The following is a 22858-nucleotide window of genomic DNA, read 5'->3' as shown; positions in this document are numbered from 1 at the left end:
ATGTCCAGATTCGGGGCTTAGTTGTTGTTCTGGATTACATCTGACAAACTTTGGAGATGCTTTTTATTGGACAGCAATGATGTAACCATGGAAGATAATTTATGTACAATCAATGCTAAATTCTTAGCCTTAAAGCATGATTGCAGGTGACATTTTCAAATTATTGTCACAATATCAAGAAAAAATCGCTTAAAAAACGGTCTATGTGATCCAAAAAAGGTTGAATCAAGAAAACTGGACTTTCCTTGTATGCCCCCCCCCCCCCCCCCTCTGAGTATGGGATACGCTCAAAAATGACTTCGCCAATAAGCTGGTTAGCTAACAATTTAACGAATAGTTAGCTTGCAACATTTACGACATGATAATGGCAGCAAAAAGCCCGTTGGAGACACTGCCCCCCCCCCCCAAAAGGTCAATGTTTTCCAACTGAAATGTACGCATTTTGAAGTTGTTCAAGGTTAGATTTCTCAGGTTTTTGCCAATGGCGCAAAATGGAACAGTACACCCAAGAAACAAAATGCATCATCCACAGATTGTCTTCAGACCAGGAAGTAGTCTGCTAACTTTGATCCTTTTGCCATTTTTGCCTCCCTCGATGAAGCTACACAAGTACGATTACCGATTTCTACGTATCGTTGCAGTGGATCGTGTTAAGTTTTGGAACAAAAACCATATTTTTTTTTATCTTTGCCGAAATACGGTCGTGAACTAACTAGCGCAGATTGTATCATTCGTCCATTCATTACTTTTAAATCACACGTTAACGCACATGGAAGTAGGAAAAGGCCCGCTAATTCCCGAAAAACACTTTGAGTCTGCAAACATTTTCAGTTTGCGCGGCACACTATGGCTTTACATCTCTGGATGAGCCCCTTCTTTCGTGGGTGGTTGACTCGCCCGCGACTGTCAAAACGGCGCCACCGCTAGACTCCTCCAACCCGACTCGCCCGTCTTAACTAATACGGCGGCAGCGTTTAGACGGAAACTTGACATAGTTTTATTTTAACTTCTAAAAGGGACACCGCCGCCATGACGTGCCGCCGCTTTTTCCCAGAATGCCGAGCTAGCCGCCGCCGTGTCTAATTAAAGGCGTTGAATTGAATTAGCCTAGCGTGCCGTACTGTAGCGCTGGGGAAACACACTTTGACTCACGGGCCCGATGTTTTGTTTGTTTGGAGATGTTAGAGTTGAAGGCAAGCACTCCGAAGGGGGGGGGGGCGCGCCGTCTATAGAAACGTCGACGCGACGACACAAACAATTATGCCGGGAATTCATAACACGGCCAAGATGGCTGCTCGCGGCCTACGCAGGTCGTTTCCCTTGGCGATGTCGGGGAAACGGGGTCGGGGTCCTTTGGTGTGGTGGCGGGGCGGCCTGCACTCGCCCCCTTCGGCACCTCCGCCGTCTGATATCAAATCCAACAAGAAGATCAAGAGAAGGCGTTTGTGTTTTTCGGCAAAAAAATAAAGTGACGCAATGGGATGGAGAATAAAAGAATGAGAGAAACGATTCGGGGAAAGACGGCGAGATGGTTTTGGGGGTGGAGGTTTATATTTCATGCCTGCGTAGTGGACGTCTTAATCAACAGTGTCAGGTTTGCTTTCTGGAGGCCGCATGGACTTCTTCAGGCTGACAGCCACGGGGATGCAGCTCGCCGGACGAATCCCCCAAAATCTGAAAAAGTGAAACATTCCCGCGGACAATTCAAGAAGCATGCATGTGGAAATGTTGCGTTTGTAGGAAAAATTGTATCAGAAACAGATTTAAATGATCCGTTTCTCATAAAAATTGTAAAATTCACCTTTTTCATACATGCAGTGTCAAAATAATGGCAGAGTGACAAATGTGTTGTTTATTATTAATTTTAAGGAAAAAACCCAAAATATTTCTTTAAGCAATAATTTTTTAAATTTCAAAAACATTTATTTAAAATCTTGATTTTTAAATTAAGCTATTGTTTCTTTATTATGCATTGTTTTTATTTCAGTTTTTAAAATATATATCTTAATGCAATTAATTTGCATGTGAATTTTAAAATATTTTTGTATTTTTCTTGAGTCCTAATACTTTGTATATCCTACGTGACTTATATTTTTACAATATACTATTGATTTATAATGCATCTCGTGTTTTATTTTCTGCATACGTTTATTTTTTTGGTTAAGATTTATATTTTAATATTGTTGTTGAATTGATACTTTTTAAAATATAAGTATTTTTGTTTTTAGAAAAAACAGGATACTACAAATAAAAAGTAGAAACTATGAGCCAAATGAATAGGGCATATTGTAATTAATAAATAAAATAAAGTCGAGAGGCATAGTTTGTATTATTTTCATGGGAAACTTAAGAAACACATCGCTGGCTCAATACTAGTTCTATGAATACAAATATAAGTTACTAATATACATATTAATATTACATAAAAAGCATTACCTTTAAAATAGGCTCTTGGCCATGGTGCCGGTTTACCTAATCAATTGGCCAGCAAAAAGATGAATAAATAAAAAATAAATAAATTAAACCACATCAACGCAAAGCTCAGAGGCTCGACAGGACGTAGTGACAGATGATTATTTAAAAGAAAAGGCAGCAAAGTGGCGCTGTGTAAACACAGTAAGAGCGAGCAGCTTCGATGGAATATATGCAGGAGAAAGAAAAAAAAAAAGAAACACACCCCGCGTGATTTATGGTTGTATTTAGATAAGACGCGGCCGTAAATGGTTTGAAAATAGCGTCAAGGTCACGCGATGTAATGAGATCGTGTTGCTTTTGGGTTTTTACGCCTGCATGGACAGAAGGCGAGCAAGAGCGGGGTGGTGGGGAGAATGGGGGGAAGGAGTGCGAAAGCGCTCACCATTCTCAAAAATCATCGCATATGAACTCACACTGTTAAGATCATGGGAGAGAAAACACACAAAATATATCCATTAAATAAATCTAAACTCACCATTAAATCTTGAAAACGTTTCGAACTATAACTTTGTTTTTAAATGTCTAATAAATTTAAGAGGACAAGTCTCGCCACAAATTATCCTGACAGTAGGTTCTGTGCGCCCCCATTCGTCTAACTGCGGTATTCAGTTGAAGTTCAGGTTTGTTTAATACGAATTAAGCAGCAAATTTCACAATGTTTAATCCACCAGGGGGTGGCCATTTTGTCACTTGTTGTCGCCTGAAAATGACGTCACTGTTACCAACCACGGCAGGTGAGATACACGTAAAGGTCCATATGACCTGGACATTGCGATTTTCTAAGACTACTGCAGACGTGATCATTAGAAAACGTAAATACTGGCAGTGATTAATAGAATATGTAATATGTATCTGTTCCTAATTATTTTCGAGAAATACATCCATCCATTTTCAACACTGCTTATCCTGAACAGGTTCGCGAGGTGGGAAGTGGGGGGTAGTAGGGGGGGGGGGGGGGAGTCTGCTGCAGCCCATCCCAGCTGATTTCGTGCAGAGGACAGACTCCACCCTGAACTGGTCGCCAGTTAGTTGCGGGGCGCACATTCAGACAAACAACCATCCACAACCATACCTTCACCGAGTGGGAACTGATCCCGCAGTGCCCGCACACAGGTCAAGCGAGTGTACCACGACACCATCAATGACTTATTTCGAGATATCCTTAGCATGTTCGGCGTCTTCTGATGAATAGCATATACCTGTTGTAACTGTCATATGCTTGTGCGGGAGTTTTTTGCCTCACTCAAATTATCCTCAAAATGAGGGTAGTTTGAGCGTGGATTTTTTTCTCCCCCTCTCCCTCCCTTGTGGTTTCTTTCTGCCTTCCGGGTTGAGTGAACGCTGGCGCGTTTTGGCTGCCGCTGCTCAACCTGTATTGTTTTGTGTTTTTTGTTATTGTAAAGTGTCCTTGGGTGTCTTGAAAGGCGCTTATAAATAAAATGTATTATTATTATTATTATTATTACTATTCATAATGACATCATATTATTATAGGGCACATTGGTGATTTCAGTAGTGTGTGTCCAGTTCCCAATAAGTAGTTTCCCCTTTGAAAAGGGTTGCTACAAAAAGTCAGATCGTGTGTACATGTTGTGGGGAAACCAATCATTTTATGTTCATCATCAAAACCAGACGGCGATTGCGTCACTGAAGCTTTGCGTTCTGTGGAGCTGCCCTGCCAAACTCCTCCCACTCTCCATCGCATTGGGCGCCCCCGGGACGCGCACTCCTTTATAAACCTGTCCGCCTCGCACCTTCTGCCGGGTCAAATTTCTCCGAACAACCGGTGGAGCCTCACCGTGGAAATTACATCGCAAGAGTGGCGCTTTTGTGGAATTATAAATTTCGTTGCAAGTGATTTTTTTTCTCTCCCTTCTTTAGAATGAGACATGTTGGATAAATAACTAAGCGGTGAATGACTCGTGCAAGTGGTCGAGAAGCGAGACCCCAAGCGAGAGCAGCAGCAGCAGCAGAAGTCGGGCCAGGATGAACTTGATCGGGGGCTACCACCACCACCACCACCACCACCTCATGCCCGAAGCCTTTCCATTCGTGCAGCGCTGCCACCAGGACGCCCCGCCTTACTTCCAGAGCTGGGTGCTCAACCACGGCGAGGTGCCTCCGGACTTCCACATCCAGGCGCCCTACCAAACCGGCGCGGAGCTGACGCCGGGCGCCGCCGCCTCCTCCGTCGCCACCTCGCAGCACGACCACGCCCGCCTGGAGGGCCTGCAGGCAGGCATGGCCAAGCGGCGGGCGTCGGGGCCCAAGAAGGAGCGCCGGCGGACGGAGAGCATCAACACGGCGTTCGCCGAGCTGCGGGAGTGCATCCCCAACGTGCCGGCAGACACCAAACTGTCCAAAATCAAGACGCTGCGCCTGGCCACCAGCTACATCGCCTACCTGATGGACGTGCTGGCCAAGGATGCCGGAGAGACTGAAGGCTTCAAGGCCGAAATTAAGAAATTTGAGAATCGGGATCTGAAAAGGAAAAGGGAGATGGTGAGTGTGGACGTTTTGCGAGGTCCACGCCAAAGGACGCAATCGCACGCTCGTTCCATTCGCTGCTTTCCCCTTTCACTGAGCTTTGCGTTACACTGGCTGATTTTTAAAGAGAATCTGGTCATTGAAATTGCATTACAGAATCGCGTATGTTCAGTTCAGTACACTTGAAAATTGGGGATCTGAAAAGGGTCAATGATTGGAACTTTACACGCGCCACAGAAAGTTAATTTCGTTTGACTTACTGTAAATTAGGAACTTTTTTTTTTTACACAGGCTTGCTTTAAATCGGCTAATTTGGAATCTGAGTCTTTTATGTCTTTTATATTTAAAACGCTGCTTTATTATGATTTAATTTGGGACCAATAAAGAAAATGGTAACTGCCCGTGATGCATGCTTACAGTGAGTAAATTTAACAGTTGCGTTATTCCCCAAATAAATGGTCCACTGCAACCGAAATGAGACCAATTAAATTCATTTTGGTCTTATGTCAATAGGGACCTTGAAACGAAAGTTTGCATTAAATCTATGTTTCTAAGGGGAGTCTGATGTTTAAAACTTACTTTCAAAATCTGTAATTAATAAAAGAAAAGGGAAGAGGCTACATTTGGAAGTTTACGTTCTTTTCAGGGAGTGAAATAGTGACTGAAATCAACTTGATGCTATGCCAATATTTAGTTTTTTAATGGGTGGTTGCTTCAAACTGGCTAGGGTGTCTGGTATATTTTTTTTAAATGCAGTTCAAAATTGGATACTCAAAACAAAATTACTATTTTAAATCCGGGATCTGGAAATGAAAAAGGGGATGCCTTGCACGTTTATAATCGCCAATAATCGAAAATAATAGTAACTTCAAATTGTTTTGGTTTTATGAGTTAAAAAAACATTTTTCTTTCGAACTATTGGATTTGAAAGGCACATTGGTATTGAAAACTCATATCTGTAAAAAAAAACTGCAGCTGGTTCACATGCGCACATTAAATGTGACTTTTTTTTGTCAAACAACTGTGAGGTTTGCTTGAACTGGTTTAACCTTAATGGGAGGCTGCTATATAAAATGCCATCTGAAAACTGAATATTTAAGTAAACCTTTTGAAACTTTGGATCTGAAAAGGGGAGATGATAAGTTTGGAGTTTGCGTTCATAATATCCATGTTAGTCTTAGAGGGCAGATCAACAGTTTACGTTCTGCAAGTACAACATTGCCGCATTTCCAACAGTGAAACGTAGGACGAATTTTGTATATCACCAGAGAAATATTCAGTAAATTCAACACATTTATATACGTTTCAGTAGCCAAACGCACAGTCAACACTACTGAAAAAGATCAATAAATACACGTAAATTTAGTTCACATCACACGGAACGTCACGTGGGGATAAAAATACGTGGCAGTGCACAAAAAAGCACGTCAAGCTAATTCCAAAAAGATTTTAATTTGTATTGCTTATATCACAACATTTTGAGGGTAATACTTGGAAATAATTTTAAATCGCAGTAGAATACACTTTTAAAAAACGGTATGTACTGTGTATGGGATATTTGTGTCTTATTTTGTCACGTCATCACAAACTTTGTTGTTTCTTCTTCTTACGATCATTTTTGTCGCTCGTGCAGAACGAAGGTCCAGCACAGGACTCGTTTGGTCCCGAGAAGAAAGTGAAAGGTCGGACCGGGTGGCCGCAGCAGGTTTGGGCTCTGGAGCTCAACCAATGACCCACGCCCCCCCCCCCCAAAAAAAATAACCCCTCGAGAGACCCCCAAACCACTTGTACGGCCGCACGTGAACGCATCATCGTCATCCGTTTGAAGAAAATGGGACTTTTCATATTCTCTCCTGCTGTTTAATAAGAAATGTGGAGTATTGTGTTTATCCTTCCTTCTTGCTGTGTCCCCAACATCCCACGAAAAAAAAGTTTAAATTATGTGTTGAAAACAAAACCGAGACATTTAAATTATTCTTTCATTTTTATCCCACGTTTTAAAATTGCAACACCTGTACTGTCTTCTTTTTGGTGGCAATTTTATTCGGGGATCTAGTTGATTATTTTAACTGCCTTTTTTTGGCGGGGGGCAACGCTTTTGTTTTGTGTTTGTATTGGCACATTTTATTTCTTGGTCTACTGTTGGTCGGTTTTGTGTGTACGAATGTCGTGTTTGGTAGCCTTAGGTGAAGTCATTTCATTGGATATAACGGAAGAAAAAAATCGAAAGGAAAATACAAAATGACATCATGTATATTTTCCGCCGAGTGTGAAGCCATACTCAAGACAGAAGACGTAAACATTGTGACTTTTTTTGTATGCCTTGTTGTATAATAAGAATCTACCTCAACGTGCTCACTGTCCGCTTGAATAGACGCACTCGAATGTTGTTCACCTTCAACGCAGCTTGACTCACTCGCAAACGACAAGAAAACGTACGATTTCAATTATTTGTGCAAAATGTGGATGGGAATGTACATTATACGTGAAGCTATATAATAAATTGATATTTTATGACTCCCAACATTTTGTGACGTTTCTCATTTTTGCGCAAGATCACGTCGCGTAAGAACGACGTCACTTCAGAAAAATGAACATTGCCGATTCGTGTTATGCTTTCTGAATTTGAGAAGGGATACGAGATTTTAGTAGTTTTCTTCACTGGCATGATTACATGTAGCAAATTTTGAGTTTGGTCAGAATGTCAATTTTTTAAAAATTTATTAAATGCTCTTAAAAGTATGGGGAAAATACAATACAAAAAACGTTAATTGGTGATCAACTCATTGAATCATCTCGAAACATAACACTTGAAAATCAGAGACAAACTCGATTTGGAATCAAACCAAATTACAGTCAAACTTATCCCATTTTACGTTTCCACTTAATAAAAATAGCTGTTTGCAAACAATTGTGTCACCCAGTGGTGTCTTACTGTCACTGCTGGAGTTAATTAAACGAGTCAAGTCACATAAACATAATTTGCTATTCAACCGAAATAAAGTAAAACTACTCACCGCTTTCCAGGAAGCCTGCAAATGAAGGGACAGAAAGTGTTTGGTGAGCAATACTGTCACCTAGTGGTGTGTTTTAGAAACTGCTGGAGTTCATTCGCAAGCGTCATTGAATACATCCTGTTCAACAAAAGTTAAAAGCAAAAGCACTCTGTTCCACATATAGATAGGCCTGTACATTTATTCATTAGCAGGAGCATTAAGCAGCCATATTTAAATACAAGTGTGATTTCTAATACGAAGGTTACAGGTTAATACGGCTGTTGTCGCTTACGTGTGAATAAAGACGGATCGTTATCCCCTACGTGATGCTAACGAAAACTACCAGCAAAAATGAAAACGCGGGGAGTAAAAACAAAAACAATCTCAAATAAAAACCCGTCAACTGTGTACAAGCATCAACGCAGTGAAAAACACAAGTGTTTTTACTGAACGGGACACTCAAGTTTTGTCATTGAGTAACTACCGCCAAAGGAAAGCTAGCCTCAGCTCGCTAATATTTCAAGCAAGCATGAAGCATCGTAGCGCGCGGTGCCGACAGACGCTCTTCAACGGTGGCATAATTTAACCCTCCTGTTAACATTGGCTTCTCAGAAAACGCAATTGTATTCTTAGGTCAATCTGACCCATTACCCAAAATTGTGCTTGGAATCACTACACAAAAATTAAATAAAATATATATTTTTAAAAACAGGACCGACGCATATCAGACTGGTGGCGCCCTCTGCTGACGCTAATGGTCATAGGCAAAGAGCATTTTGTTTCAGTGCTAACAATTAACACTAAAATGTGTGTGTGTTTTTTTTTACCATCCTGTAAAATTAATAGTGATCCTGGGTCAATTTCACCCGTTATCTAAAAATTGTCAGAATTGGGAAAACCCATTCCCCAAACACGTACTGAAGCCAATTCACTTAGAAGTAAAAAAAAAAAAAGACATGAATTTTTACATTGGGTCAATTTGACCTGCAAGATAACAGGAAGGTTAAACAATGGGCCTCATGATTTTAGCATGTCAGCGGTTACAAATATTTTTGGAGAGGGCTTTTAAAACTCCCGTTACATTCATTTCTCATTAACAGAATGGTCAATTTGACCTATTATCCATAAAGTGTCATCAATAAAGGGGGGTAAAAAAATTCTGTACTGTAGCCACTTATTAAGGGGAAAAAAATTATAATAGATCAATTTGACCCCAACATAACAGGAGGGGTTTTAGCCTGTCACTGATAACAATTAGCACAAAGTTTTTCTGTACAGGCATTTCTGCAACCTGCCTGTTAGGTTTGTTTCCAAGGAACATAAAGAATGTTCCTGGGTCAATTCATCCCCTTAACTCAAAACCTGTCAGACATTGAAACCCCCGCGCCCCAAATCCAATAAGGATGGCTTTTCGCTCATAACTCGATATATTATTGATCATCCAATCCTGTTGTACTTGGTCACACACCTAAATCCACCGTATTTAAAATGTATATAAAAATGGGCCCATTGGACCCCGTAAAAAATAACAGGAGGGTTAAACACGGGCCAAGTGCCTTCAGCATGTCAGTGCTAACAATTGCTGTCTGCAGTGTGCATGTTGGTGGAGAAAAGACCACATGCAAAATGTCAGCAGTCCTGTCTGGGCGCTTGAGGTCCAAATCAAGTTTGTTTTTTTCCTTTCTTTTAAGTACATGACGTTGTCTTTCCTGACAAGGTTAAAGGGGACATTCTGTCGGCGGGAGAGTGAGCCTTTTTCCGTCACGGTGGGACACGGTAACAGTTGACACATGTTCGGTCAAAATTGCGTCCTGGTCCGAGAGTCACAACCAATTTGGGTGAACGGAACGATGGCCCATGGATGGCTGCGACTCATAAAAAAGAAAAAAAAAGTCCTCCAGGGATGCACTTGTATTGAGGATCCAGTTTTTGGTTGTTTCACCATGTCCGGTCGTGTTCGTCGCTTGTGGTTTTTTTTTTTGTTTCCCCCGTCCGTGTCTGTGTGTGTTTTTGTTGTTTTGTTTTAGTCGAGTGGTTTGCTGCCGCCGTCGCCCTTCTGGTCCAAGCGGCTCTTGCTGCTTTTCACCATGTAGATAAAGTAGGTCAGCGTTTCCTTCTCGTTCACCGGAATGTTCCTGAAGTGACGGCTCACCGTCTGCAGAGGCACAGGACACAAAGATTCGAGAGTCAGAAACGTGCGCCCTTCACCGGTTAGTTGATAATAATCTGCGGCCGGCTCATCCCGGACGGGGTTGGGTCCATCTCATAGCTTCTTCCAGTTTCCTCCGGCAATTTTTGTTTTTCAACTTGACGCACCTGCGCCGCGGTTGCAGAAAATTCCCCGGTACGCTTTGTCGATACCATCAGTGCAAAAGTGGCTCCTTTTTGCTTTCTAAAGCTTTGGTTTCGTAGGGCCGTGGACGAAAATCTTTCCTTCTGTTCTGAAAACGTTCCCTCAATGGATGTTTATTTAGCTGATTGGCCATTTGTAGGTCAGGATTTTAAGGTGCTGCCCGAGAGGTGTTTCTGACTTGTGCTTGACAGCAAGTGAGCAACCGCCCCGAGCTTAGCGGACAAAGCTTAGCTTGAAGAAAAAAAAAAAAAAAAAAAAAAGACAAATTTAAAAATGTAAAAAAAATAAACAAACACTCAGCGCGGCCGAGCGCTATGGGGGAAACTGGCACAGCTGTGGGCGGTTGTCGGCTGCGGACCGCCGCGTTATTAATGACGTGCGTGGCTCGTTAAAAACGACGTCCAGAGTCTGGGGAAACGTTCAACTTGCCGGCGGGTGCCATTCATCCGCCGTTGGCGCCCGACGCCATGCCGCTCGGCTCGAATACAGGAGGTTTTCATAAGGCGGCTGCCACAAAGTCCACCTGTCGATGCGGCAAATTAGTCGAACAATCTCTCAGTGAGCAATTACGGCCGCGTGGGAGCCGCGGCACCGCGTACGTCAAAGTCGACGAGGACTGCAGTTGACCACGAGCAACGCCTAGAACGAGGACAACGTGGCATCGGGTCCGAGTCTGCCCTGAAAAGCCAATTTCACATCGTAGTAGGCACCAGGAAAGTCCACGTTGTACGACGGTGTTTTCAATTTTGGCATACACGGACGACAACCGCAGTGCACGAGTGAGGCAAAACTGTTTTTGTTCTATTACACGACAACTGAAATCCCGGGTATCCTTGGGCCATTAAAAGCAGTCGAGTTTGGACAACAAAGCTCACGAGGTCGAGCAAATTTATCGCTGTCCGCTCGTCGTTTCAAATACGCATCATTCACACGTATTTGCGGTCGCCTAATGGCATTCCGGCGGATTTGCGGTTGTGATTTGTGCGATCACCTCGGCCAGCTGGGCCTTGTTGAGGCCTGGCCTGGTCTGCAGCTTGTAGTGTCGCTTGTAGCGCCGCAACGTGTTCACCTGCAGCTGGAACAGGTCCACCTGCGAAGACGCGACACAGGGTCAGTCGGAGCGCCAGAGTACCGTGTGCTGGATTGGAATCATCTCATCGCAACAACACCAATCGAGCCCTCACAGACAGTCGGAACTCACCTAAAGATTACTGAGCTTCAACACGACTATCAACACGCCGACCGACGTGAAATCCATCAACCGTATTAGTCACAAGTTCTTTTCTTGAGCACAGTATACAAGATTCTACGGCTAATGTGGCGACACGGATCAGGTTTTAACATTCCAAACGGTATGGCGACGAACTGAACTCTCACACTTTTGTGCGGAAAGGAGCTCAAGGGAACGCTTTACCTCCGGCACCTCCACGTCGTGATCCGGGGACTCGCCGCCGTCGTCGCTCGTCTTCCTCTTCCTCTTGTTGCGCACGCTCTGGATGAAATTCTTGTGGAAGTCACAGATGTACAAGTGGCGCACCTACACGCATACACACACACACACGCACAAAAGTGGAAGGGAAAACTCTGTTCAAGTGTAGTTCGTGGCACAACATTCCCGAGCAGCTGTGTAACAGGAACTTTCCCTGCTGACAAATCTGCACACTAAGCCCAGTGGATATCTGGAGTGTATCAAGGCTTTAAAAAAAAAAAGAAATCACAGCCACATGTGCATGCGTTTTGTTGTGGATTTAGCTATCAAGCTCACCGAGTGCTTCACAGAAGCATGCGAGCTTGCCATTAGGCCACAAGTGCCGACTGCCCGCCGGAATGTTCTTTTCAATCTGTCCTCCCGCGACCTTGGTGAATGGACTGTAGGTCATACCTTTGACATGGCTCGCCGCGTGTGATGGAGGACATGTGAACATTTGGCGGGTCTGGAAAGCATCGATCGTGCGGTTCTAAAGTCTTGCATAGGACACCGAATGTTTTGTTACATCTTGCCGAGGCCAAGCCCCATCGACGAGGAAGCACTGTTGATGCTCGAGTGCATTTTGGTCTATGGGGGGGAGGGGGGTGCATGAAAAAGCAAAGCGCCTGATTTCTAGGTCAATTTTGAAGGCTCTGCAGGCTCCAAAAATGTGTTCCCATTCTCTTTTCTAAAATAACCAACTTGTGCACACAGTCAATGACCCTGTGCAAACGAACAGTCTTTGTGGCAACATCGTTTTACATTTATTAAAACAAAGGCGCTTAAAAGCCTCTAAAATGTTCACACAATTATTCATATTCAAGTTGCAAAACACTTTCACCAAGTCATCAACCAACCACAAATGACCGTGTACAATAATTTGTAGCTAAAAAAAAAGAAGCATTTTCGGGTTTCAAGCAGATTTTGTCTATGATCTTATGCGTTTTAAAAACAGCTTTTGTGTAAAAGCTTCCGATATGTTCACACTTCTCTATATTTGAGTGGCAAAACACTGTCACCGCGTAACCACAAACCAGACACGACTCGGGTTGTATCCAGTTTGAGTGAAAAACAAACGTGGAACGTGGAAACGTCAATCGAGTCTACGCTTGCCTATTTGGGCTGCAAAAACATGGCATGCCAGAGGTTAGTGGCGGTCAAGCTCAACATCTTGACAATGTAGGACGCTTTTTAAATAATAGGCCAGCGTTATTCGCACAAAATGTCTTCGCCGGAGAGTTGGACTAAGTCGACTCGGAAGCGCTAAAGCAGCTAACTTTAGCACAGTTCTCTAAACTCGCTCGTTGATACGTCGCAGAATGCGACAAACCAAAAACCTTTTGGACACAAACAAAGCCCAAGTGAGCTCACTTGACTCAAAAAAGTAAGCGAAGACCGTGAAAACAAAACACATTTTTGCGCATCCGATTGGAGGTATCTTAGCGTTAGCTGTCAATCAGCCGGCTAACATGTTGTCTCGCGGAGCCCACACGGGGAAAAGTCGTCGTGTTTTATTTTCCGCCTCTCTCTCTCTCCCTCGCTTTTGCACTCTTACTCACGCTCTTGTCGATGTCCAACTTGAGTTTCTTCTGCGAAATGCTCTTCTGGATCCGCTTGCTGAAGGAGGCGTTGCCGGCCGATCGGCCGCAGCGCTCGCCGTCCTCGATCAGGCAGCAGCTCTGGCCGTAGAGGGGTGGCGCGGGCGGCCCGTCGTGGCTGTCCTCCTCGGTACTGAAGCCATTCATCCTGGAGGGGGCCACTCCTTGCGGAATTCGCCAACAAAACAATGTAACACACACCACAAAATCCCTTCCGAGAGCCCAAGTCCGTTGAGATAACGAGCGGGTTGGGCTTGCGCTGCCCCCCTCAAGTGTGTCGTATTTAAAGGCAAAATCCTCCAAAGAGAGTCGAAAACATGCTCCCGTCTGTCGCCATTCGACCAACCCAACCGCGGCTAGCTAACGTGTGCTAGCTACGGCTAGTTAGCACAAGCGCAAGGTGGACTGGATATTCCGAAGAGAGCCCACGTTTGCCGTATGACAGCAGGCTCGAACGACTGCGGCGCGGCTTAAGATGAAACTCGACGGGCGCAACAACTTTTTTCGCGGTTTAAAACAAATCTGGCGACGAATTCACAACAATCGCGTTCTACAATGGACGTGCTGAAGTGTATGTAACGGAAGTTTCCCTCCTTCGCCAAGATTGGTCAGTTTGTAGATGAAGGTGGGTTTTGCGAGGAAACGCCGCAATGTGATTGGCTGTGACCAACGCCGGTCTTGTCTTGACACCTCCCTGTGCATGACTCCGGTGTTTTCCAACACAAGTTTGTCGTGGCGGTTAACGCCAGGGACATTTAACGATGCATTTGGCCCATTGTCGACAGGTTATAATCACAAAACATTCGGTTAATCCTTTAGGTATCCGGAACGGGTCACGAACAATGAAATTACGATTGGGAAACAATCCCAACAACCTGTTAACGTGACGTTAACTCTGCGAAACCAATCACTCTGATTAAACTCTCATTTATGATTCTACTTCCTACGTGTTCTGAAATAATTGCGTGCATTTATTATCATTAAGTATTCAAAGATATTCATTGCAAGACGCATGCTCCTGACATCGCTATGGTGTGACTCCATCAATGACTTTACAGGGGGCAGCAGAGTCTATTAAATGAAACAAGGGGCGCTTCGGTTGTCCAAAAAGGGGTTTAAGCCACTTTTGAAGAGCCTGCTTTGATGCATTCACTTTATTTAATGTTTACCCCCCCCCCCCCCCCAAAAAAACACCACCACCCACTTGAAAGTAAAGTAAAATACTGGGGTTAAACATCAAGGTTTTTTTTTGTAGTCAGTTTTAAAACCCTGCTTATTTGAAAAGCCGTCTTTATTATAATACTTAAGGATGCTGTTTGCTTACCATTTGTCAGTTTTTTGTGTACCATCTCATGCTCAGACGATGTGGAAGGTTCATGCAGAGGACCCCATTAAAAAAGTGGCAGAGCAGAAAAGCAAATTGGATAATTGTGTTGATGAGGCCAATAAAGGCTTTAATGGAGCTTTAAGATGAGACCTTCGGAGAGAAATGCTGGGAGGATGGATTGACACTAGATGGTAAACATTTGCAGAGTTTTCTAGGGGGGTGTAATATTGTGTTCCGCTGTGTTATTGTTATTTTATGTGTTGTGTTGTATACAGTTACAGATACAGCTGTTAAGAAAGCACTACATATAAATAAGATGTATTGTGGAAATGCTGCAAAAAAGGTAATAACTTAGGAAAAGTCAACATTTGGGACCATAGGATAATAATTAACGCGCCACACATTTTCAATGGGAAACCGGTCTGGACTGCAGGCAGCCCAGTCAGTTTATGATGCAGTGCCGCCTGAGGGATCGAAGGTCACGGATGGATGAAAATAAGAACAAGCGCACGACACCCTGAAATTGATTTCTCTGAGGAACTTAACGTCTTTTCGTTTAACAACCACAACACCAGATGGCAGTGGTGTTTTTGATGTGTGGATGTGACACCTGACCCAGTTTATACCTTTATTCTAAAAGGTATAATGTGTCAAGACTCCTCAAAGCCACCAGAAAGCCTTGGGGTTGAAAAGAAAAGTCATGGAATCATTTTCTCTTCTTTGCTGCTCTTTCGATAAACAGAAAGGGTTGAATGAGGGTTCATCTTATGCTCACCCTTAAATCTTGGGCTGACGTTCATGCGGAAGCGCCGGGAAATAACGGCAGTCAAAGCAGCCAGAGGGAATAAATATTTAGTTAAATGGGGAATTTATGAAGCGCTTAAATCAGTGACATAACAAGGCGGACTTCCTGCCGCTGGATTCGATCCGTATTTCTGCAGGATGTTTTGAATATCCTTTTCATAGCACCCATTCTGTGGGGGTTTTTTTTGCCTTCCTTGTCCGGGTGAGAGCAACGTGGACCTTGAAATGCGCATTTCTACATTTGCTTACTATGCTGATTTCCATTTTTATTTTTATTTTTTGATGACGGTGACAATAAAATTCTTTCCCGTTTTATTCTATTAAATCCGCGATCCCGTCCCGGGAGCAATAAGTTGTCCCATTCCAAGCGGCCTGCAGCAAACATCAAGCACGGGAGTCCCCTGAGGCCCAAGGATGCATTTTATTACCATCTGGTGGTCAAACGAGAGCACTGCGACACGAATCAAGAATCAATCAGCTTTATGGTTGGGCAATCCTGCCTGGTGTTTATGAGAATGTATCTGCGTCGCTATTAGTTGGACAGGCGTGACAATGTACTCGGAGCATCACGTAAAGCGCACAGTGCCTCAAATGACGGTCATAAAAAAGACGCCAAATACATAACGCGATGGGTATAAAGATGAATTGCAACATTTAGTCCTGCGGCGGTGCAAGTGTGAAAACAAAAGCGTCACGTGCGAGGTAAAGCGCCGGCAGGTTAATCGTCCATCACATGAATGGTGTCTTTGTTGTTTACAGTTGGGGGGGGGGGGGGGGGGGTTGCGACAAGGGCTTGTTTCGCCTTCCCCATTGGCCAATGCCCTTCGCTCGGAAAGCTAAACGAGCGATTGATTTTGGCCACTCTGCGATAGCAGTTTGTCATTGGTGATCAATGACCCAACATGAGCTTGGACACGCTTACGTCTTTTCAAGTCCGCCAGCCCTCCCGTCATTGTAATTAATCGCGCCAAATGGAACGGAAACACCCGTCCAAGGCTTAGCGTGTCCGTCTTGGACAATGGAGAGTAATGAAATGTCCACTGGTCCAGAAGGAAGTCCAAAGTCGCCTTTCAGCGCTTCGTCCTTCGGTCCTCACGAAAGCATATCAATCAGACCTGAAGAACGCAAATTGCTTCAGTGCTGCTTTCAAGGAAACTGGGAAATGGGAACCATCACTGCGCTAGCCCAAGTGCTATTTTACATTAGCCGCTGTCGAGAATGTTTTGGTCATATCGTAACTATTTTATTTGATTTTTTTTAAGAGTCACCAATGACTGTACAATGTTTGACACATGAAACTAATATAATTAATTTCTTTAGCAAGGCCAATGACGAGAATAATTTTGCATTGATCACATGCTATTGATATTTTTTTGCGTGTGTGTGTGTGTATGTGTGTGGCCAACAACAAAAAAAGTTTGCAATTGAATGCCACCATTCTTTTAGTCGGCCATGGTTTTTTTTGTGTGTGTGTGTGTTGACCTTCCGCTCCTTGAAAGAAGACGCGTGGCATGTCCCAGTTTTCTCGCCCGCACTTCCACATCCGCCTCTCCCTCTTAATCCTGCCACCTAACCTGTGGACCGAAAAAGGCAACCGTAAAAACGCCAGTCCCCGTTAGCGGATTCATCCGTGTGAAATATGTGGCGGGGCCAGCGACGGGGCTCATCAATCTGCAGCCGTAACCTCCAGAAAGTAACATCTGCAGCTTGGCGGCGTCACAAATAGCCTTCTGTCCACTTTCTCCTGATCGATTTTCCTACCCGGCCGCCGCAGGGTCGTCCTTCCCGGCCGACACTCGGCCTATTGGTCATGGAAGATGTTGATTGGGCCGGCTTGACCATGAAGGTGATGACACGCTGGAGCGCACCCAGGTGGATAGCGCGAGTCCTGACTGGAAGTAGTAGGCAGAACAGATTTGCTCGGGGGGCACATTTGGGGGTAGAGTGTGAAGAATTGGAAGTAAAAAAAAAAAACAGTAGAAGTTTCTCAGTAGTAGTCATTGTCAAGATGATACTGTAAATTAATTTCAGGGTTCCAGGTTCTGGGTAGTGGGAAATTATGGACACGATTATTTTTGGGCCGGGGTGAAACGCTTCAAAGTACCGGGCACAAAAGTAACCCAAATTGGGTGAAATGGCGAACCCGTTTTTTCTAAAGAGAAGCAGCAACAAAATGTTCAAAGAATGCAAGGTGAGATAGCCTTGAACGTACAGAACAGAAACATTGCGACCAGATTCAGCTGTTGAAGCCATCTGCTGATGATGAGTGAGAAATATGGTGGCCATGCAGGGTCAAAAAAAAAAAAAAACCCTCAATCCTGGCGAGCGGTGCGGCGCAAGTGCCACATTGTGGAGCATTAGCATATGCAAGTCTCAGAGGACACCTGAGGAGTCAGGTCACCGCTCCGCCGACCTCGGCTGTCGTTTCCCGACATTATCACCGGGGATCCCCGTTAGCCTTCCTCCCGCCTCGCCTTCGACACCTGCCGCGCGACCTGCGAGCGCCACGTTTGAATTTAAACAGGACGCCAAAGGCCCGTCTTTGCCGGTCCCCAGTGGCTCTGACCCAGAGAACATTTGAAGGTCTTTTTTCTTCTTTTGACTAATAGCGGCTAATGAAACGTTGCGCCCCCTCCCTTCGCTGCCTTCATTTCTAATTCTGTAATCCGTTTCCCTTTATTCCCGTCCCCTTGTCTTTGCGGCTTGCTCGGAGGGCATCCGCGCAAGGCAATTATCTCGCAGGCCTCGTCTGTCCGTCGCACACGCTCAGCTCATCGCGGGATGACGGCGGGCCAACGCCGAGACTCGATGTGACACACTCAACGGCTTCCCGTCACAGAGTAACAAGACGGACTGGAGCGACGTAACGTTAGGCGACATATCGTGTGAAGCGACTTGTTTCGCGACGTTCCGTGACGCTACTCGACGCAGTTCCGCGACTTTGCGTTACGATACATCAAGTTCTACTCCACTGCCTCGCATTACAATGCGTTATGGATCATTACATTGTGCTTCCGTTAACGTGGCGCGACAGACGGCAACTTGGTGTTTCGTGACATTTTTTGACAGCTTCTCTATTACAAATTTTGCACATAGATTTCGCTATCACAGTCCGATCGACCGCTTGACTTTTGATGTTATGCTAAGCTGTGTTATATTACACACACACAAATGATCTGATGCAGATAAGCTACGTCATGCTCATTTTCTTTACCTTCCACTACGTTAAGCTCGGTTCCACGGCATGACTTATGCCGACCGTGTGTGTGTGTGTGGGGGGGGGGGGGGGGCTTAAACCAAATGAAAACAACACCATACAAATCTTTGTGACAAAATTTGCGCATGGAAGTAGCCACTCGCTAGTGGTTACGATGATATCCTGGCATCCCCCCCCCCCCCTCACCCCTCCCCAGAGGGAAATTTTTCAGAAGAAATCGTATAATCATGTCAGCAGTACCGTCGGTGGTGTTGAGAGCAAAGTTACATTATTTCATGCAAATTGTATGAGGGAAACTGATCAAAAGACGACGAGATTGGGTTACCGGAGCGAGGGGACGGCAAATGCGCAAGCGGAGAGAAGTCCCTGCCGGCAGGGACGCCAATGCAGGAGGGAAATAATTGTTTGTGACGTTGTCCAAATCGTTTACATCTGCTGTCTGTCTGCGGGTTGCCACAGCGTACCTGTTTGTTTGGGGTTTTTTTTCCTTTTTTTGGGTCCCACCAAGAATTGCCATTCCACTTTTTTGCCCCATTGGAAGTAAACTGAATTGATCATCAGAAAACCTTGTTGAAGACGATGTTGGAAGCAACATTTTATTGGACATTGCCGTCAAGAATGGGATGTCATCAGAATAAAGCGATTGGATGCATTTGAGTACCTAACCTTCATGCTCCGTAACGTCACGCCACATCACGTTAGATTGTGCTACGTTACTTTAGCCCGCTGCGTAACATTACGCTCCGTTAGTTGGTCTTCACTGGAAGCTTTCTGCGCTTGTATCACAAAAACACAGACAAAATAATAATAATAATAATAAAACGCCCTAAAGAAAAATTTCGTAAACAATCCAGCCTGCGTTGGTGCTCGTGGTTGTTCCTTCCCGGGGTTCATCTCAAGCTGCTTTGCTATCTGCTGTGCTGCAGTGAGGCTGCAAAGGCCCCGAGCAGATCCTGAATTATTTTTTTTTATTGCTGCCTCGGTAACTATTTACTCTGTGAGCTCTTCTCCGTATTTTTCCTAGTGTGCGGGTGAGTGCGTATCCGGTAGCGGCTGGATGAAATAAATCCCCAAAGGGTGAAAGCGACCGGCATGGAGAGGGGAATAAGACCTTCGCTGGAAATCCGTTTGTCGCCAACCCCATTATGGCCCCCCCCCCCCTTTTTTTTTAATGACATTTCACAGCACGCTGATTTAACACGGCGGCGGCCGGCAGGAGACTGAGAGGATTGCAAATGGGCCTCACGGGAAGCTCGCGCGCAGCGTTTGCTTCTTTGTCTCACCGCTCTACACCTTAATCCTCAGATGAAACACGACGTTAATGCTTGCAGTTATTACTTTTTTTTTTTTTTTTTTTTTACAGCTTCTTTTCTTTTAAGATGTGTTGGCGGAATTTGGATTTCAAGCAGACATCGCTTGATGGTCTGTGTTGCGTGACGTTCAGTCGCATCGCGGTACATCGTGTTGCGTGGAGCCTCGTTACGGGACTTTGCAACTACGATAAGTTGGTGCCACCTAAAGCATGTTTTGCTTTGCGACAACGTTCTATCTCGCTATGTGTTGCAGTACATGATGCTGCATCGTTATGTTTTGTTACGTTGTCCGTGTCGTGTTACATGACGTTCTTTTGTTATGTTGCAATATTCATTTTGTGCACAAAAATGTGTTTTATTGTTTTTGTTCCTGATTGTAAAGTGTCCTTGGGTGTCTTGAAAGGCGCTTATAAATAAAATGTATTATTATTATTATAAAAAAAAAACAACATTTTTCCAGTTCGAAGGATTTGGTTAACGCACGTATAAACCTGTGGGGTCATGACCTCCAATCAGGTTAATAAGCACTGATATGTTATCACGTTGCACGAGGCCACACGACGCCATTTGGCTTTGCTTTACTTTCACGAAAAGTTATGTTATGCAACAGTACATTAAGTAACGCAAATTGAAAGAACAAGACGTTTTCACTTGGGACTGAACAACTTTTTTTTCAAAGACGAGTCCACGTCGCAGGTCGATTTTGTCGTTGATATTTTTGCCAGTACTTTTCGCTACTATGTTTCAGTTTTCTCGTTTTCATTTAATTCAGGGGTGTCAAACTAATTTTTGTCGCGGGCCAAATTGTAGTTACGGTTTGACTTGGAAGTCCGTTATGAATTTTGGGAAACCATTATACATGTTGAATCACCTCCGCAGATTACATACGCAGCGCACAACAAATGGATGGATGACTAGTTTTAAAATCAGAAGTCAAGAATAATGACTCTTATTGTGGATTACATATGACAATTTGACATTTTGGTTCAGACTTTAGCAAGCATCATGGAACTTGACATGCTTGATTTGCTTTCGCGGGCCACATAAAATGATGTGGCGGGCCAGATCTGGCCCCAAGGCCTTGACTTTGACACCAGTGATTTAATTGAACACTTGAGTCTTGTAAGCGTAGCAGAGGTTAGCGCACCGTCGTCCGCTGCGCTGCAAGGCGAAATATGACACAAAACCGAGTTGACACTTGAATGCAAACGTTGTGTTATGACACCGCGCACTTTGTCTAAAACAATCACGGTGGACCAATACAGTTGTCCTTGCGCCTAATGCCACCAGATGGACCTCTCGGTAAAACCGCAATTGGATTAGAGCGAGCGCTTTGAGCGATTGTGAGAGGAGGAAAAAAAAAAAAAAAGAAGAAACCGTCGTCTTCGCCGGCGCCCAGTCCGGATAACCGATAGCTTGTTGAATAATTCATCCGCGAGCACAAAAACATAAGCTAATATGTTTTTCTAAGTATGATGGATGGCGTTTTGTCCAAACGAGCGGAACATGAGGCGGAATGCTCGCGATGCCGGCGCTGAGGGAGGAGGAGGAACATTCCGGTTAGCCGGCTTCAACCCGATCGATAGTGACAAGTTTGAGTTCAAAATGAAGATCTCATTTATTTCAAGAGTGCAGAAGGAATGCTTATGTATCTCAAAAGTACTTGCGGTAGTGTGGTTAGAAGGGCCGTCGCCTAATTGCTCCGTGCGGCACCCACTCCAATAAATAAACCTTCCACATAAATAAACGCCTCGGCCAAAAAGTGTCGCCTCAAAACAAACGACGCTACAAAATAAACACCTGGAACTTGTCGCAGCTCAGGAGATGAACTCGGAGTACGCGAAAACATCCCATCATGCATGAAAAAATATCTTGTCCTTTTTCGACGGTTAGTTTCTTTTCACCTTTTTTGTTTTGTTTTGTTTTTTTAAAATTTGAAATCCCAAACCTGTCTCAATGAAAACCCAAATGTTCAACCCTAATTCAGCCTGGAACTCAAAGACATTGAAACCCAACCCCGGCTTAAAATAAACCCAAAACACTAATGTTAAGCTCAGCGCTACTGTGCGCTGCATTGATGCTATGCTCCATAGCGCCATGCTAGGCTACGAGATTTTGCTACATGACGTGACGTGACGCTGCGTTCGGTCATGCTACGTAACAGTTCGCGACAATGTGTTATGCTACATAGCATTAGCCAAATGATGTTACGTCACGTAATATTGCTCGACATCATGTTACTCATGATAAAGTGACGCTATAATCGCTGCTAATAAAAACAGGCAACATTAAACTGCGCTCCATAACACGATGCTACATATCTTTACATGACAAGAGTTGTTGAACATAAGGTTGTGCTAGCTAACGTTGACATTCATAATGCTATGCTACATTATTATGTACAAAACATTGTGCGACATTACATTCGGCGACACAACTGAGCGCGGCACAATATTCTGTTTGGAACGTCACGCTAGATGATGTTGCCGTGCATATTGACACACTACGTTGCGTTGTTCTAGCAAAGTATATGCTCCATAACACTACACGAAATAACTGTTTTATATATCGCGTTGCTCTACTTTTCGTTTCGCTATTAAATTCCGTCGTGCATAATGTCGCAATAAACATTTTTGCTCCTACTGCCGCTGTGTACGGTTACCCCTCGGAACGACTTTTGTGGCACAAAACGGCTTCATTTGTCAGAAGGCGCGCTGAATGATTCATTGCACGACGACTACGTCTTGTCTGTACGACTCCACTGATGACGACGAACCCGACGCGGAGGTCGCGCTCGTTAGGGCACCGGGCAGACGCGCG

At 44.3% G+C, this 22858-nt stretch overlaps 2 protein-coding genes and 1 long non-coding RNA gene across 3 annotated transcripts; 1 reads left to right on the top strand and 2 right to left on the bottom strand.

Moving 5' to 3' along the window:
• Window positions 1-1532: 1532 nt before the first annotated feature.
• Window positions 1533-3118, bottom strand: LOC147194152 (uncharacterized). The gene is made up of 2 exons (XR_015103037.1): window positions 2951-3118; window positions 1533-1674 (listed from the first exon to the last, which is right to left on the bottom strand). It is a non-coding gene; the product is annotated as an uncharacterized LOC147194152 (long non-coding RNA).
• A 1136-nt stretch (window positions 3119-4254) lies between these two features.
• On the top strand, window positions 4255-7471 carry LOC147194151 (heart- and neural crest derivatives-expressed protein 1-like). The gene is made up of 2 exons (XM_086131296.1): window positions 4255-4977; window positions 6596-7471. The coding sequence occupies exons 1-2, from the start codon at window positions 4462-4464 to the stop codon at window positions 6692-6694; spliced, it is 615 nt and encodes a 204-aa protein (XP_085987422.1). The 5' UTR covers window positions 4255-4461; the 3' UTR covers window positions 6695-7471.
• A 668-nt stretch (window positions 7472-8139) lies between these two features.
• On the bottom strand, window positions 8140-13976 carry sap30l (sap30-like). The gene is made up of 4 exons (XM_086131297.1): window positions 13339-13976; window positions 11726-11848; window positions 11303-11401; window positions 8140-10113 (listed from the first exon to the last, which is right to left on the bottom strand). The coding sequence occupies exons 1-4, from the start codon at window positions 13522-13524 to the stop codon at window positions 9982-9984; spliced, it is 540 nt and encodes a 179-aa protein (XP_085987423.1). The 5' UTR covers window positions 13525-13976; the 3' UTR covers window positions 8140-9981.
• Between the last annotated feature and the right edge of the window lie 8882 nt (window positions 13977-22858).

This window comes from Hippocampus guttulatus, chromosome 15 (assembly GCF_054856545.1).
Source record: "Hippocampus guttulatus isolate MCC_2025c chromosome 15, RoL_Hgut_1.0, whole genome shotgun sequence".
NCBI lineage: Eukaryota > Metazoa > Chordata > Actinopteri > Syngnathiformes > Syngnathidae > Hippocampus > Hippocampus guttulatus.
This window is presented reverse-complemented; position numbering and strand designations above follow the sequence as displayed.